This window comes from Pocillopora damicornis, chromosome 1 (genome assembly GCF_964200805.1).
Source record: "Pocillopora damicornis chromosome 1, jaPocDami1.2, whole genome shotgun sequence".
Lineage (NCBI taxonomy): Eukaryota > Metazoa > Cnidaria > Anthozoa > Scleractinia > Pocilloporidae > Pocillopora > Pocillopora damicornis.
This window is the reverse complement of record NC_142670.1, coordinates 4360001-4377795: the sequence shown is the minus strand read 5'-3', so window position 1 is coordinate 4377795 and position 17795 is coordinate 4360001. Positions and strand designations below refer to the sequence as shown.

General features: G+C 36.5%; 2 protein-coding genes across 4 annotated transcripts in view; one reads left to right on the top strand and one right to left on the bottom strand.

The window, feature by feature from the left end:
* The first annotated feature begins 1684 nt into the window (after window positions 1–1684).
* Window positions 1685–12055, top strand: LOC113683176 (adhesion G protein-coupled receptor L4-like). Of its 2 annotated transcripts, XM_089184083.1 has the most exons (18): window positions 1685–2345; window positions 3624–3656; window positions 3822–4124; window positions 4889–5146; window positions 5490–5594; window positions 6022–6109; window positions 6202–6292; window positions 6879–6928; window positions 7128–7257; window positions 7415–7530; window positions 7944–8046; window positions 8362–8512; window positions 9446–9527; window positions 10024–10090; window positions 10341–10423; window positions 10754–10874; window positions 11401–11442; window positions 11536–12055. In XM_089184083.1, exons 1-18 carry the CDS (start codon window positions 2288–2290, stop codon window positions 11719–11721), a joined length of 2067 nt encoding a protein of 688 aa, XP_089040209.1. In that variant the 5' UTR covers window positions 1685–2287; the 3' UTR covers window positions 11722–12055. The 2 variants fall into 2 exon arrangements, with proteins under 2 accessions (XP_089040209.1, XP_089040211.1); XM_089184085.1 differs by lacking the exon at window positions 3624–3656.
* Window positions 12056–15051: 2996 nt separating this feature from the next.
* LOC149051430 (uncharacterized) overlaps window positions 15052–17795 on the bottom strand; it is a 13004-nt gene continuing 10260 nt past the window's right edge. For both annotated transcript variants that reach the window (XR_016180599.1, XR_016180598.1), the window contains one exon: window positions 15052–15500. The gene's annotated coding sequence lies outside the window, so the exon portion shown is untranslated. The remainder of the gene's footprint in view (window positions 15501–17795) is intronic.

Here is a 17795-nt window from a genome sequence, read left to right as displayed (position 1 = left end):
GACCGGAGTGCCAAATTTTATTCTTTAATTTTGACATTCTCCACACTCAGCGTAGTTCATAATCTCTACGTAAATTAACGAATCCTGCATTTTGATTGCTTCTTAGTGTGGTCCGGATTTTTTTAATCTCTGCCCACGTGAGTCGTGGGTCGCCGAGTATATCCCTAGTTTCGTTGCTATTTTCATAAATATAACTTGTTTTGCCGGCTGGACATATTTTCAAGCAATTCAAGCCAATTAATAACTTATTAACCGTCTCTTCTCTCCCTCTCAAATCACTTTGGATACTAGCAACTAACTGCCTCCGCTGAAGACAGCAAAAGCTGTTGGAGGGAAAATTACAAACAGGTCAGGGCAAATTTCTGGTTCCTAAAATTTTCGATGCTTGGATGCAAACCTCTGTAACTTTCCAGAGTTCTCGTTCGGCGTTCACAGTACACCACGAAGATTTTCTTTCCCAAGTTGTTATTATCTTCAAGGTTACGAACGTAATCCACGCTGGTAGTGAACTGACCGATTCATCCTAGCGGTTGGTGGCATTAAGTTGTCTGCAATTCTGTTGTTGTAAATTACAGATCTAAACATTTTCCGTTTCACAAATTACAGATTTTTATTTCGAAACTTATAGAGTTTGAGCCAATTCAACAATCTACAGGTGTCAATTTCGTTTCGCAAACTACAGTAAGTCCTCGGTACGGTTGAATAATGACACCAAAACAAGAGAGGCACGCGAGCTCTGGAATGTTAGGGAAGTGGTAGGACCAAGCATGAAAAGTTTTGGTACTGAAAATTTGCCTTCACTTGTTTGTAATTTCCTCTCTTACAGTTTTTTGCACTCTTTGGTACAAGAGGCAATCGTGATCTGCTTCATTGCTGTAGTTTCTTGCATAAATCAAACAGAGCTACAATTTTTTTTCCTTTGCCGCCGTCACTTCACTAATGCCTCTCTCGCAAGTCTATATTTTTTTTTCTCTTCCACTATGAAATTTCGAGGAATTTTCGCTCGTTTCCCTACCACTGCACTTTATTCTTTATACCGATGAAAGCGACTTTGCACTTAGCCTCGTCCTCAGGCCGTAATTTCGGTACCAAATCACTGAACCGCGAGAACTCAGTAGTGGCCTATTAAATTTATCGGTTGAATTTTCATTCATTCGATATCTGATCGAATTGTCTCAAACAATTTTTTTCGTTGTAAAACGGCGAGCGGAGTCTTCAGTCCCAATAAAAATATCTTTCGGTAAGTCTGTAAGTCTGCTGAAGTTGGTCATTTGCACCATAAACTGCACAGCAAAAACCCAAGGAATTCAGTGAGAAAAAGGCGTATTAAATTATCCTTGGGTCCAATTAGAGTTCTTCATTTGACTTAAGTCTATCGGTGAAAGTTCGTTTGCTAAACCGGTGCCGTTGTTAGTTTCTTTCGATATTGTGCATGCGCTTTTCATCTTACGCGCTTTCTATTTGACAGGTGTCAAATTGTCACAGATGCTTGTAAAAAAAATGTTTCAAAATTTGTTTAGAAGCCTTTTAAATCACCTTAATCATTACACAAATAAATATAATTCGGTAAAGCCTCTCTCTTTAAATTGCAATACCTCTACTTTAACTAACATTTGTCTGTCTTGATTTCCGCCCTCGGCCTGAGGCTTCTGACGGTACTCAAGATTTTAGGCACAGTTTTTTCCGTTTGGTGAATAACATATATTGTTAAAAACTATTAATATTATGAATATCATTAGTATTACTGTTGTTGTTATTATAATTACTTGATCTTCTTAATTTCATTTTGTTACATATATATTTCAAATACAACATTTTCCTCAGAGCGTATCTTCTGTAAAGCATGTATGCATACCCAACTTACTCTAGTTTGCTAAAAAAGGTTTGAATAATAATGGGCCCTAACTTGGGTGTTTTTTTTGTTGTTGTTGTTGTTTTTTTTCTATCATCGCTGACGCGATAGTTTAATATTTAGGTTTCTTTTCTTTTCTTTTCTTTTTTTTTTTGTAAGTGAAAGCCCTTTAATAAGTTGAAAGATAGCACATACCGTATTAATATGGAGTAATGCATTGCTTGCTAAATTGTCGAGTCACGGAGGAGAATTGTAGAACAGATGGCCGGGATGATATGTGGATAAAAACATACTGGATGAATCATAGGCGCTTCAAGTGAATATTTGTTTTTATGTCATTGATTCATTGTGGATGGATTGATAGAAACAAGAGTCTTCGAGTGAGATCAAGAGTCTTTGTGTGAGATCAAGAGTCTTCGTGTGAGATCAGGAAGGATGAACAAAATACCCTATGGTTTCGGAAGCATAATTCATATTGCAACGTTCCTTCTTGGTAAGAATTATCTTACACCGATTAATATTATCATTATTTCGATTGACCCGATGCAGAGGCAACTATCAGTTTAAAGTTTAATTTGTTAATCGTTTATTGGAACGTCAATGAAAAAAGAAATTATTTTAGAAGCAGTCGCTTTAATTTTTCTTTCGCTTTCCAGAATAACAATGTACTTTAGGTAAGCCCCGTGAACTGCGTCAACCAGATGTTATGACTCAAGCTTATAAACAGTCAACTTAAAGAATATACAACTTAGCAAAAGGCACAGTCTAACGATGCTTTTGGTTGAAAGACTTTCCTCATGACTATTCCAAAAAGAAAGGCTTAGAAAAGAGATCTCATTTTTCTCGTGCAAATAAATGCATCGAATAAGCTTTATGCCTAAATACATGCTATTTAAGTACGTGAGGCTTATTTCAAAGCCAAGATGACGAGCATCTTGGATGTAAATAAAATTTAAAATTTGCGCAAACTGTACGATAAATGCATAGGCTTCTTTCACATGATCAATTTGATGCTATTTTTTTATTATGAAATTAGTCCAAAAAAACTGCCATTCGAGGACATATGCTTCACTTGAAGCGAAGTCTCGATAACAATATTTTCAGGTGTTACCTTAATTCTAATGAATAAAAGATGTGATTGCCAGCCAAGAATAACACCAATGTGAAAAACACGTAAATCAAACCGAGATCACAGGCTTCACGATACTTCAGCTTAGCTCCAAATAAAATCTCTCAGATTAACAACTCGTTCCACCGCTGTGTTACGAGCGTCGATTTAGAGCAGGGTTGTTCCTAGACAAAACTCAGGATCGTCGGTAACAGCACCAAACTGTTTTATTTCCACGTAGTTGACTTCTCGTTTTTATGGCACTAAGCTTCTTCACAATTCTTTCCCTCCGTTTGATGAAACTGTCGCTCTTATATACATAAAGTACAAGGATCTAGAAACTTCTTTAAAGAACTAAATTTAGTAGATTTACACGGTTTCTAAATTTGAATAAGCCCTTGCCATCTGGATGCCATGGGACGATATGTAGGTGAATTGTTACCATTTGACCATTCGAAATGAGTTACTACAGATCGGAACCGTGCGCCACTCAACTATCAGATATTCGTAGGTTTGAGTACACCCTGGATTTTTGTTACGCAGTGACAAAATTCTCATTTCTAAGCTAGATCGATGATTCTTTAGTAGTCAATGATTATTACTAGTTGTTATTGGTATCCTTTTCATTTAAGGTAACATTTCTTTTCCTTTCCTATCCTGTAGTTTTTCAAAGCGGCCGGGCAATGGCAGAACGAAGTAAGTTCCCGGTTATCAGCTAGCTTGAGCAAATTAAAAAAAATTTGAATGAATAAGATAATCTCAAATGGGTTAATGGACTATTAACTGTCCAATTCATCCCACTTTGTCCAATAGCCAGGTGTTCATTTACTTTATTTCGCTGCGATGTTTATTTTCCTACAGATCATGAGTGTGAAACTGCCCCGTTCTTGAAGCAGAGTGAATGTAGTGGTTCCAACTGCAAAGGACTTCTCACGAGTAAATGGCACAGGATAAAATGCTTTCCGTTTCCAACCAGCCGTAGAAAAGGTCTATGCTCTAAATGGTGCAATGAAGGAGGGACATCGAATCAGCCATGCTATAATGCATTTCATAAATATTCTTCAGATCAAATCTGTTTCAAAAACAGCGACGAAAAACTCAACTTTGAAGTAGTACACTGCAGATCTTTCGAGTTTAACATTAGGTTAGAATCGATGGTTTCAAGTGAGTATTTTCCTTCACTTTTTCTGTTTGATCCTTTCTACTTTATTTTTTTACTTTTTCTTCTTTTTCTTCTTCTTCTTCTTCTTATTATTATTGTTATCTTTATTATTATAATTGTCATCGTTATTATTATTACTATTATAATTTGTTTGAGATCATAACTCTTCTATGATTTTTTCACATTGGGATGCTAAGGGAAGAGAAAGCCAAAAAAAAAATTTTTGAGCCTTAATTCCGTTTGCCTTTAGCATAAGTATAACTGTTTAGCGATGCCGGTTATGTACTGTGTTTTTGTAGCACCTCATCAGTCTACAGAGGCATGCGGACGGCAAGCTTATAATATATATATATATATATATATATATATATATATAGATATATATAATAGGCGTTAAATTTTGCTTACAATTTTGGTATTTGCCCAGTGTCTATTGTATTGTTTATATGGACTAGAAGTTTTTGATCCCGGATGTTCTGAACGAACTAGGGATTTCCAAACGATCATGGCCTGCACTGATGATCGCATGCAAAATGCCTGTTTTTAACTGTTTATTAAATCGTTGTTAATTTTATACATCCTGAGTTGAATTCCATTCGAAACCTCACATCTATAAGGTGCTCAAAATTTTACAGCCAAGAAATGTAATTTGCAATTGAGTAGAAGAGGTCAAACCCCTTTAAAATTCCTAATATAGAGTACGAATACCACCAAGCGTCAGTACTTTTCTTTGGTATAATTTATTTCCCGCTTTTTATCTCCTAAGCTTTTACTACAGAAACAACTGGAGTAACAGACGTTACAAATCAATCAACCATCATTTCAGCCATCAAGGATGCAAAACAGCGGTTTAGAACTTCAATCCAAAGCATTCAGTTCGACGATTTAAAAAGGATTCCAAAGGATAAAAAACTGGAGGATACTGTCTTTGCTGCGTTCATCTTTGAAGACTGTATATTAAGCACTGCCAGAAGGTGGTTGCACCCTACAAATTCCGAAGTTATTGATGTTGATAAAGATCTGAGTAAGTGCAAAATAGTCTTTCCTCTTTTTCTCGGAAATGAGCTTCATCAAGTACGTGTTCAGGCAAGCAATACGTGTATATTAAGAGCCAGCAGCACTATACTTTACATCAGCCACAAAATTCTGATATCTCTTTATCGGAGGCATGAACTGTGGCTTTCAATTCTATTATCTGGGAATGACTGCATGCAAAATCATAAGTTGGGGGAAATGCAGCTGAATAAATTCTAGTCATGCGGGTCATTGCCTGTACTGAGCACATGCAGTTTTACTCTGAAGGCAAGTGAAATATATGTTGACGCTGTAGCATTTGCATCACATATTTTGCTTTTTTATCAATATAGACTTTCGAGTTAGACGCAATGTCCTCCGGAGAGGAGATGACTTTCTGTTTAATGGGAGCAATCGGGGGAACTTTATTAAGATTCCCTCCGCTAATCTGGATCAAGGTAAAAATCCTTCCTTGGTTTGAGTCAATTTATTTCAAGACAATTGCCCATAATTTCTTAGTCAACTCTTCAGTGGAATTGGCTTCATTCCGAGGTGCAATACCAAATTTGCAATATGCACTAGTGTGCACTTAATACAGTGAGTTCTTGTTTTCTTTTTCCCTTTTTCTCTCCATCTTAGTCCAAATCGGTTTCAGTTTTGAAATTTCTCAAGCCTCTTCCTTTTCCATTCTTTTCTCTTTTTTGGGTGTCATTACGAATAAACTTTATGCGTTTTGAAAAATTTTGAGTAATGCGCTTTTTCATGATTCAGCTGTCTGTAATGACATTGGTGCCCAGAGCATTTAAAAGCCATGGTCGTTTTTCAAAAAATAACTACATCTTTGGAAACCGAAATCAATAGATTTCTCATTTCTCTTTTAAACAGACTCCACAGTACTTGGGCTCGAATACACCAACCTTTCTAAACTTTTATCAAACCATTCAGCTGACACTGAGAGAGACAACAAAACAAAGTATGTATATTTTATTTTGAAGACTGAAAATGGAGTAGAAAAAGAAGCGTTTAATTATTTTTTGATCATTCAAGCTGTGTTTTTTTTTTCAGGATACTTGACAGTGTAATTATGGCCGCCGTAATAGACCCTCTACCCAAGGTTCTACCGGAAAACGTCACACTTGTTTTTAAGAACATGCAGGTATATACCCTACTCTTTCGTTATGTTTACCTTTGTTTTAATTGAATTGGCGTTTTCTTGTTTGTTTGTGTTTTTGTTTGTTTCATGAAAGGGAAACACCAATAGTCCATTCATTCCTTATTTGGGTGACTATGCTGTCATCTTTTCCCTCAGTTGGACCTAAGTTATGATGACTGGCCCATAATTTGAAAACTACTCGAGACTTGATTAATAAATGAGCATTACATCCCATAAGGCTTCCTGCAATTTTATAAATTCGTCACGTTGAAGCCACCACAGGAGGGGGGGGGGGGACTACCAGACACTGGCAGCCCTCCTCGATTTAACATCGAAGACTTGAGGAATTCGAATTAAAAAATAAATTTAAAAAGTTGGTTTTTGCTGAATAACAAATTTAGACCTCAATTATGGAGTGGTCCCAGACACCTCCATGTTGAGAATTACTTTTTAACTTGGAGAGTTACATTGATATTCTATATCTATGACGCCTTAACAGTCAGCTACTAGTAAGGCATCACCGAGGCGAGCGCTGAAGCCTCGCTATATCACTCTTTGAATCACAACACTTTATTTTTTTTCCCAATAGGTGAATCGTAAAAAAAGAGCATGTGTATTTTGGAGCTTCTCTGAAGAAAAGTAAGCACCACAGTAACATAAATTTTATAAACAGCATAAATTCTTCTACTTTTTCATCTGAAAAGAAGCTAAAAGTATCAGAAATCACTTAAAAGCAATTAGTAAAGTAAATTGAACTCTTTTCAGGTGGAGGGGGGAGGAGGTTTCCAATCGAATGAGTTATTTTGACTCCTTTCTCCTTATCTGATTCTTTATAAAGCTTTGGAAGTTGGTCAAGTGAAGGATATCAAAAGAAGATGATCTCTGATCACCATACGGAATGTGTTTGCAATCATCTAACCCACTTCGCTGTGTTCATGGAATTTACCGACAATGCTGACAACGGGAAGGTGAATATTTTTTTCTATTCTAACAAAAAAAAAGTCATAAGGATTTATAAAAGGTACATAGTGGCATTAAAACTATCGCATTTATGTTCATTTATTAATATAAACATTTCCTTTGATACAGATAAAATAATAATGACCTTTACAGTTTTGTAATCAGGATAAAACTCGTTCGTCAGGTGAGCATGACAAAATACTGACACTCCTCACTCGAGTAGGGATGGCTTTATCGCTCACTGGAGTCATATTCACGATTATCAGCTATCTTCAGCTCACGTAAGTACGCTAACTTAACGCTGATATTTTACTGAATTGTGGCAAATTAACTATAAGGAAAATAAGTCATCAGATCAGTTCTGGATCGATTTCAGCACAGACCGCTTGTAACTCAAAACGTTCTGAGATGATCTTTCTTAAAAAATGATGTCTCGACAAGGAGTGAAAATAGCTTTAAACTAACGTTAGTGTAAAATTGAAACTTTGTAGTCAGTATTCTTTTATCCATTCTGTATTTTCTAATTAATTCAAGTAAAAAAACATAATTTGTCAGCGTATTTATTCATTCATTTGGTGGACCATTTGCAATTGTCTTTTTGATGGTTTCTTTTACAATTCATTGACCTTAGTTCTGATTTTGTCTGAATGCTAAATCAATTTCATTTAGTTGCTATTTATTGGCTCGTTTGTAGAGACAGAAATTCACCTTTGTGTCACATACGGGTTAGTCTGACTTCCTGCATTGGAGCAGGACATATCATCTTTATCGCTGGAATAAACTCCACTGAAAACCAGGTGACTCTTTCAACTCCCACTTTCGTGTTGCTCATTTAATATTGCTGTTCTTGTGGTTGTTTGTTTTTTAACTTGGTCCAGCTTCTTTACGATTTAAAGACTGACTAATCTACCGAGTTATTCTTTTTTCTTGTTTTTTGTTTGGTTTGTTTGTTTGTTTGTTTTTTTTTCATGTTTTCTATGTTGTAGTTTTGTCTTGTTCTTTCTGTTTACTTTTGTTTTTGTTTCTTTCTGTTTTTTTCCGGATTACTATTTCGGCAAATGTCATTAGTCATGAAAATTATTACATTTTTACGGATAATCTATTCCTTGCAGGCTGATTGTGTAGCTGTGGCAGCTCTTATGCAGTATTTCCTGATGGCCAGTTTTTGCTGGATGCTTGTCGAGGGGATTTATATCTACTTTTTTGTTGTAAAGGTTTACAACATTACCGATAAAATGCATCGTTATCATTGCTTTTGCTGGGGTGAGGAGCATTGTCAAGAAATAGCAAAAATTGGGATAGGACTTGAAGAAATACTTGAGGAAATATCTCGATTCTGATCGGCCAAAACCAAAACGAACAGAAAGATCTTAAAATGACTTAATTTTTTAATTCTTTAAATGAACACGCGTTTTTTTCGGAAATCATTGGAACGTCTTCAGATGTACCTAAGTAAATCGTAAAATATTTCTGGTGCTTATTAGAACTAGTTATAGTTGCAAATATAGTTGGCTAATATCACGCAGCTATGGCTAATTAATTTAGTAATTTCATACAGTAATTTTCATTCATATAGGATACACACGCGGACATTTACACAATCGTGTAAAAGGACATAAACAACAATCCTCAGCCATTGCCAAACATTGCAAGAACGTACACGGGACGATCCCTCAGGACCTACTGAAATGCTTCGAAGTTCTTAAGAAGTGCAGGAACAAATTTGACTGCTTATTGTACGAAATGCTTCATATAAGAACTTTAAAGCCAAACCTGAACGTGCAATCGGACTCTATTCGTGCGAAAGTATTTGTATAATCTTCGCACCTATTATGTTAATTTTTCGCGCCACATCGCTTAAATACTGTTATTTGCATGTTTTAAACTTTTACCTTGATAATGGAGTCATGACTACTCCGAAACGTCGGATTTTATCGTTCGTTTTTACTGTTTTATCTTTTAAGAAATCTCTTTTAATACGAATTTCATACCCATAATAAAAAGATTTCAAGAGTTAACAACAAAAAATCACAGTGAAAATTCATATAATCGCGTAACAACTTACCGTCAGTGGTTTATTAAAACCATTAACTTCTACAGTCATCGGCATTGGCTAACGTAATAACCCTAGAACTCGAATATTTTTGCTGTAATGTCTTTCTTAAACTGGCAGCATTTCATCATTACTTTCCTCAGGACTGCCTGCAATCATAGTTGCTGTATCTCTGGTAATCGCTGCAGGAAATGATGGAATCAAAACTTTTGTCAATGATGAAAAGTAAGTTTGAATATCGACTGTATATAAATTGGTGGAAGCCTGAATTTATGAACTAAAAAAAAAAGAGAAAAGCGGGGAATGGCGAAGGTAAAGGAGAAAGAACCTTGGTGCCCTATTGTGACCTTCCCTTTTCCCTGACTCTTCAAATTTTTAAATCAGGACACAAGGGAATGCAGGGACTTAAAAACAGAAACTTGCAGCCTCAATAACTGGCCTACCCCCTCCCCGCCCCCCCCCCCCCCCCACACCCACCAGGCACCCCCTTATTTCAAGTTATGGATCTCTCCGTGTATTAGAGTAGGAGAGGGAGAGTTTGTAAACTATTATCCAAGATGGCGTCTTTTCGTAATTTTGCAAATTAATATAAAGGCAACATGCTGCATAAAAAATGGGTTTTGAATTGACATTCTGCCACGAAAAGCCTTTAAATGCTGCTAGTAATGTAGAAAAAGTATTTCAAAAGTCTGTTTGTGCCTTTTATTTTTCTAATTCTAAGCTGCTGGATGTCCTCCTCTAACAAAGTCATCTGGATATTTGTTTCCTTTGTTGGACTGATCGCAATTGTAAGTGGCAACAGATTGAATTTCTTCAATGGATTTAAGTTTAGTCATCTAGAGATATTTGTTTCAAAGTTGATTACAACAGCATCTTGACAATCATTTCTGTGCTCTTTGAATAGGAGTGAGTCTGAGTCTTTGAAAGTCCTCTTTTAAAAATTATAACATAAGCTAGTGCAACAAACATATCCGATAGTTCATTTTTTCTCTTTTCATATTCTCCATCCTCTTTTATTTTCTATTTTAATCCCTGAAGATTAACGTGATGATCCTCGTGCGAGCTATCAAGGAAGTTACTACAATCCAACAGGTGAAGGATAGCCCGACTGAGCAGATCAGGTGGGATGATAATAGTTACTTCTCCCGCCTCTTAAATGCCTCCATAATGTCAGTCAACAAAAAATCTCATATAATAGCTTGTTACAAACTGAAAACTGGCCTGGACTGATAGGCTATGGATGACACCCTGGCACATAAAATATAATGCGTTTTCGATGGACGACCTTCAAACTACTTCTGTCTCTCCCGACATTATATCACGGCTATTCATTGCCTTTAATTTAAGCTAAGAGTTTTCAATCTTTCCCCAGTGTAGCTTGAGGGAAAAAGATTAAGAATTCGGATGAACGCTTGTGTTTTCAAAGTGACTATTCCTTTGGTTTCTTCCAGGCTTGGTGTCCGTGCATGCGTGGTGTTAGCTCCATTGCTGGGTGTCACCTGGCTAATTGGCTTCCTTGTACCGTTACACATCGCCTTCTCCTACATTTTTGTAATCTTTAATTCCACTCAGGTAAATTCATCTAAAACCTTTAAAGTTTGTTCAAGCATTTGACTGCATACTTACAACGTGATAAGCGTCAGAAATACTGAAAAGTGTCTCCATATCCAAGGATAATTCAGATTCACTTTTAGACACCAGACCCGTGACCCTCCGCAAAGAAGCCGACTCGAGACCATTTAAACCTTCCTTTTGCACTTGTATTTTTATCTGCAAAGACTTAGTTTTACTTAATTATGATATTGGACTCACCATAAACCGATTACATCTGACGGATAGAATTGTACTCGGGAAAATAAGCCTCAGATGAGTAAACGATTATAGCTGATAAGGAAAGGAGACCTTCGGCTGAGTTGTTCTAAAAGACAGAACCCTACACTTACGACAAAAAAAAAGAAAGAAAGAAAGAAAGAAAGAAAGAAAGAAAGAAAGAAAGGAAAACAATAAAAAAAAAGTGGAAAGCTTCTTTCATTTCTGCAGCTATTTGCTTATTTGTTTATTTATCAACCAATAAAGTTTTATCTATATTTTGTTGTAGGGATTCTTCATTTTCTTCTTTCACTGCTTGGGAAATAGTGAGGTAAATATAAATTTTGAGTCTCCATAATTCTTATCAAGAAAAGCTGGTTTCATTTAATGAGTGCCTGTTATTTGACTTCGAATTCCTATCTAGATAAGGGGACGTTTCAAAAGAAGAGTCCAAAAAATCCACCCAAGTGCATTTAATCAAAGGCAAGGTGACAATAGAGGAAACTCTCAAGCTCGTCAAAGTCACAATGACACTGGGATTCCTGTGCGGATCGAGAGTAATCAAGGGACTTTGAACTTTGGTCTTGCCAATGGAATGGGAGAATACTAAATGCATTTATAACCAGCTTCACTTATGTTGCTTAGGCTGTAGCTGATTCAAGTTAATTCAAGTTGTTTTTGTACTGTTTCTTTTGTCCAGCTGCCAAGAAATTTTCTTAACCACAGACTTAGCTTGTTTAATGATGTCTAATCACACTTACCTGGCATCGTTGGCATTTTATAGAATAATTATTTGCCTAAGAATCAAATTGCCAGAGAATAACAGTTTATGATAAACTGATTAATCATTTAACCGGTAATCAGACCTGAACTGTAGAAATTAATTGTGGTGCAATTAAAATTTATTAAGTGTACAAATAAAGTTTGAGGTATGTAACAATTAACTGCATAGTGGAAACTTTAGTTTATTTCATGACGGTTGATCTTGGTGAGTAGGTTATCATCTTTAACTTGACATCTCTACTTCCTAATTACCACCGAAAAGAAGCTGCTCCTTATGGTTAAAACCCCTAATAATCATAGCCATAATTTATGAATGGATCGCATTTTGAGAGATTTGCGTATTCCCTGCAGTTATTTGGAGTACAAGTTCACATCATATTCCTTCAACGAAAAACATTTGTGACTGCTTGTCTATCCGAAGTTGCGGCATATCATTAATATGGACAACATGAAAAGAACAAAACAAACCAATACTTTCAAATAAACTTTTTCGGTGAAAATTAAAAAAATAAAAAATAGATAAAAAAAAAAACCCGCAGATTTTAATGGATTATCGCTGCCTTTGAGGTAAAAAATGTCCGATTAATGTAATATATTCCTATGTGTAATGATATACTCCCTGGTATTTGCCACCAATTTATTTTTCAATTTAAACTTTTCGTCTAATCCTTTTTGTCATGTATATTAGTGAATTCAAATTGACTTTGTTTCGCAACTGTTTGACTAGTCGGATGCTACAAAGAGTTATTTTGCGTGACATGCAACTACACCTGGTTAAGAAACAATAACTGTTGAGAAGTTCGTTCTATCCTATTAATACATACTTGGAAAACATACCCTACAAGGCTAATGACCTTTTAACAATTACGGCGTTCTTTAGTGAACAGCGTTTAATCCTTTAACTCCCAGGATATCATTTGTAATTCTCCTTACAGTTTGCTATATAATGCTTCTGATTTTACTACTAAGAATTTGTTATTGGATCAGCTAATAATCCCCCAATTGATACTTTTCTTGGTTCTCATCACTTGTCTTGTTGATTTTGTATTGATATTGTGAGGATAATTTCTGTCTTGGTCACTCATGGGAATTAAAGGGTTGAAAAAGAAAAAAACCTCATGATTCCAATCTTTTTCCATAAAAATACCGACCCTTTCCTCAATTATATAAAAAAGTGAAACTCAGTTTTCCTGAATAGGTGTCGATTGAAAAATATCTTTTCTCTAACTCTCGGAGTCTTCATCCTGATAAGCCTGTTGCTTCTACAACATGCACCATAGCTTGAGATTTGAGCGTTGGACTTTGAATCTTTGACAATGGAACTTGATTCAATCAAAAGCTTTTAATTTGTGATGTGTCGGGAAAACAAAAACAACAAAAAAACAAAAAATTTATTCATTTTCTCATTTAAAAGTACATAATCACTGACGAGGAGCAGCAAGGTCTTAAATATTTTCGTGGAATAAAAGAAAGAAATCTTAAATTATCGCGATGTGAGGCCTTTACTGTTATCAAATGAGCAATCAACCTTCATTAATTCCAAATTATCTTGATTTACTTTTACATCTTAAAATAGCAGGAAAAGCAACACCAGTGCTAATCTGTAGCAAATCTCTGAGAAAGGGAATTTTTCACCGATGACGATAATCAAATTATGATTCAGTTATCCCACGTACTATTAATTAAGGATAGGATAGAAAACCAGCCATAAGGAGCTCATCTGAAAGGGAAAATCTCCAGCACAAGAACACACCCATTATTGATAATTACGCAGAGGGAGGGGCGACGATAGGGTTTTGTTACAACATCATTTGCCTTGCCTTGCGCCTTGCGCATTATCTTTCCTTATGAAAGCTACAACAGCGCGCTCAAAGAGGCAGGCATCCCCTCTCTTTATGACAGGCGAGCTTCTCTATCGTCTGATCTTTTAAACGACATTGTTCTTGACATTAATCACAAGCTCGCAGGTCTGCTCCCACCTAAAGCTGAGCACCATAGGCAGCTGCGCAGCAATAGAAAGTTTTACGTGCCAGTGTGCAAGACTGATCGTCTTAAAAAATCTTTTATTGTTAGTCATAGCCTAAGTATGTAAATGAATTTGTTTAAGTATGTATATTTTCCTAGCACAGGGTTATCCTATGTGAAATGTTTTTATTAGATTGTACATTTCTATTATTATGGTTTTTTAAATCCATTTTAATTATAACTTGTATATTATACACGTAATTCAGTCTTCGGACTGCGAGGTGTTTCTTTTTAATAAACGATTTATCTTTATCTTTATCTTCTCTCATTTACATGATCTTTTAGAAGGTTTTATATATTTTTATGACACTCCACTCCTTTCCTTGGCAGTCCTCTGGAAGCTTTCTCCCTCGTTTTATGCTATTGGAGACGACTCGTCCTCCCGAAAGCCACGTGACCCCCCCAAAACCCCAATCCTCTACCCCCAGCCTATAGTTAAAGACTAGCTCGTAAAAGCCAAAGAAGCCGGCAGAGACCTGTCCATTTCGTGAGGGCAAGTCGAGTTACAAAATATAGCAATCGGAGTGGAGGGGGGAGGGGTGGGAGCCATAAAGATATAAACCGCCTTACTCATTCAATTTTGATACAGTAGGGGGATTAATGGTGCTTTAGCTTATGTATCTCTCTTGTCTTTTTTCTTAGCCTAAGAGTGATAACATTCAGTTAAGAGCAAAGAGCAAGCTCTTGTGAACTGAAAGTGTTCCAATATTGATCTTTCGGGATTTGTGTGTCTGCATAGCTCGCTATTCTTATTTATACAGCTGATTAGACCTTGACTCCCATTAATTAAATCCTTTACAACTTACGATTCATTCCAATCACGATGTGCTAAATACCTTTCCTTCCTTATTTCATTACATGGAGCAGTTCTCACAAATCTCCGGCCAGTTTTCATAAATTCAGTTTCGTGCCATTTTTTTAGGGCCTTGGTTATTTTCTGTAGCGTATGGCGGGTTTAAAGGAGTATTTGCACGTTGCGTGTTTCAAAATCCATTTTAGTCCAAAATTCATCTACCTTTCAGTATTTTAAGCTTTGCCCAAACGAACGTTGAGATCATGATATAATTAGCTACCAGACTTCATTAATTAATCGTTTCCTAGATTGTTTAATTACGTAAGGTTTTTTTCTTTCTTTCTTTTTTTTTTTCTTTTTTTCTTTTCTTTTTTCGTTCTTTTTTTCTTTCTTTCCTGCACAACCTATCAAGACCGGAAAACCAAACAACAGTCCCGAACCCGCCAACGATTTCAAAGCTTCTGCGGTTTTACCTTATGCCCGCACCGACACCTCCGCCGTTTCAAAGCATGCCCACACCGGAGACAAGCCATTCTGGAGCGAAGTAAAGTTTATTGATCGTGAACCTTATTACCACACGCTCAGGGTCAAAGATGCAATTCATATAAGGCTTTACCCTGATATCATCAACAGAAATAGTGGAATAGAAATTCCAGAAGCGTGTATGCCCATGATCAAAAAAACACAACAACTGGAGAGCCGTGCGACAGCGGACCGCTGAGGGAGCAAATCACTGAATGAAACAGCAAGGATCGATAATGGCCGTATATATAATCCTCGTCTCTGACCTTAAAAAAATAAATAAAAACGGATGAAGAAGTCACATAAATGGAGACCAAAAATTGTTGCAAATAATTTAACTCTATGTGAAATGTTGTCTTATTTTGAAGGAGCATCGATATTGGTAAAATAATAGCAGGAATAATATAAGTGGTTTATGGAAGTTGACACAAGTGGGCTGTCGGAGACTTTAAAGTTCATAGGGTTTATTTTATTACCTAGGGTTAATCCTCTATTGTTGAAGGTAGTTACATGGGAACGAGGGGGAAATCCCTAAATTTTGCTTTTAAGGTGTTGTGAAATATTTTATCGAGTACGAGTTGTAAATAAAGAACTTGAACAAAACTACGCGGAAACAACGCAGCATAATTATTTGCTACGAATATCAAAATATATTTACGTTCAGTGTTGACAATAGACAAAAGAATTCATCCCAATCACGATGTGCTAAATACCTTTATTTCCTTATTTCATTACATGATGCAGTTCCCACAAATCTCCGGCAAGTTTCGATGAATTCAATTTATCGCCATTCTTTTAGGGTCTTGGTTACTTTCTGTAGTGTATGGCGAGTTTAAAGGAGTGTTTGCATGTTGCGTGTTTCCAAATCCGTTTTAATCCAGAATTCATTCGCCCCTCAGTATTTTAAGCTTTGCCCAAACGAACGGTGAGCTAATGATATTATTGCCCACTAGACTTCACATATTTTTTTCTTAACTCGTTTAATCACGTAGCAGTGAAGTCTTCGGTATTCCCTACCAATTTTAGTAGATTCAATGCCTTGGCAAATTTTCCGTTCATTGCAATTCTAAAGCGCAAGATGATTTACTTGGTGCTTTGAAAAGTGTTTGTGAGTTTCGTGCAATAAAGTTATGTTTGTCAGTAAAGCCTGTTTGCTTCCGTAAGATCATGTTAGCAGTTATGCAATAACAATAACATGGTGCGTTCGAGTCAAAAGAGAGTTTATGGTGTCCAAAATTCACAGCTGTCTGATAAGAGTGAGATAGGCGCTATAAAAGGGTGTTCTTGACTGCGATTTGACATTGCTGTATTTTTGTGGAATACTTCCGAGACTTCTTTGGCTTTTCTAGACATCAAAATTTCAATTAAAGGCAACGGCTTATGTACTAGTGTTTATTACAAACCTACAGATTCACATAGTTGCTTGTTGTATTCATCCTCACATCCATCACACGTCAAGAACTCCATACCTTTTTCACAGTTTCTCAGACTTCGTCGTTTATGTTGTGACGACTCTGATTTTTCCGAAAAATCAGAGGCAATGTGCCAGTCTTTCGATAAACGCGGCTATCCTGTTTCTGTCGTTCAAGCGGGCTACCACCGTACCCAATAAATCGATCGACAGGCAGCACTACAAACGGCCGAGAAGGAAAACACTGACCGCATTCCATTTACTCTTACATTTCACCCTCACAACCACGCAGTTAAATCTATCATTCTTAAAAAATTTAAATTACTCCAAAACGATTCAGAGACTGGCAATATCTTTTCACAACCCCCACTTACTTCATTCAAACGTGACAAAAACATAGGCAACTTTTTAGTTAGGAGTTCATTTCAAACCAATGACCAATCTAGAACTTTTAAATGCACTCGCTCACGATACAAAACTTGTCCTTTCATTCATAACGTAGAGAAAATATCGGGACCCAAAAGATCCATTAAGATCATTGATCACTTTACGTGTACCTCTGCCAATGTTATTTACTGCATAACTTGCACTTATTGCAATAAGTTATACATCGGCGAAACAGGAAGACGACTGAGTGACCGATTCCGAGAACACCTTCGCGATGTGGAAGAAATGACAAGGACGCATCCAAACCAGTCGGTAGACACTTTAATCTTCCTAATTATTCTAAACAGCATATGGCAGTTTGCGGCCTTTCCTTACATCTAGGCAGCTCGGAAAGCTGTAAAACGCTAGAACAAAAATTTATATTCCAAATCAGCACCCTTAATCCCCACGGAATAAACGAGCGCTTTTCATTCAACTAATTTATTCCTGTTTTCTCGTCACCATATTCCCACCAATGGCATAGCTCCACTTTCTGCATATAAATCCCCACACAACCCACAATTTCTCTAATCGCTCTGACGAAGGGCTAACGCTCGAAACGTCAGCTTTTTTACCCTTTACGGTGGCTAGTTTTCAACCCAGTTGTTAACACCAAATTAACTGAATAAATTGTAGTCGTGCGGGTCATTGCCTATGCTGAGCACTTACTTTCAGATATACTCTGTAGGCGAGTGAAAATACTTGTCGACGCTGTGCTATTTGC

What these genes read in the sequence shown, in the direction of transcription:
- LOC113683176 (XM_089184083.1), top strand. Translation starts at nt 2,288, where the DNA reads ATGAACAAAATACCCTATGGTTTCGGAAGCATAATTCATATTGCAACG. An exon ending in TATTGCAACGTTCCTTCTTG is followed by an intron (nt 2,346 to 3,623) that starts GTAAGAATTATC and finishes CCTATCCTGTAG; the next exon opens with TTTTTCAAAGCGGCCGGGCA. An exon ending in ACAATGCTGACAACGGGAAG is followed by an intron (nt 7,258 to 7,414) that starts GTGAATATTTTT and finishes TTTTGTAATCAG; the next exon opens with GATAAAACTCGTTCGTCAGG.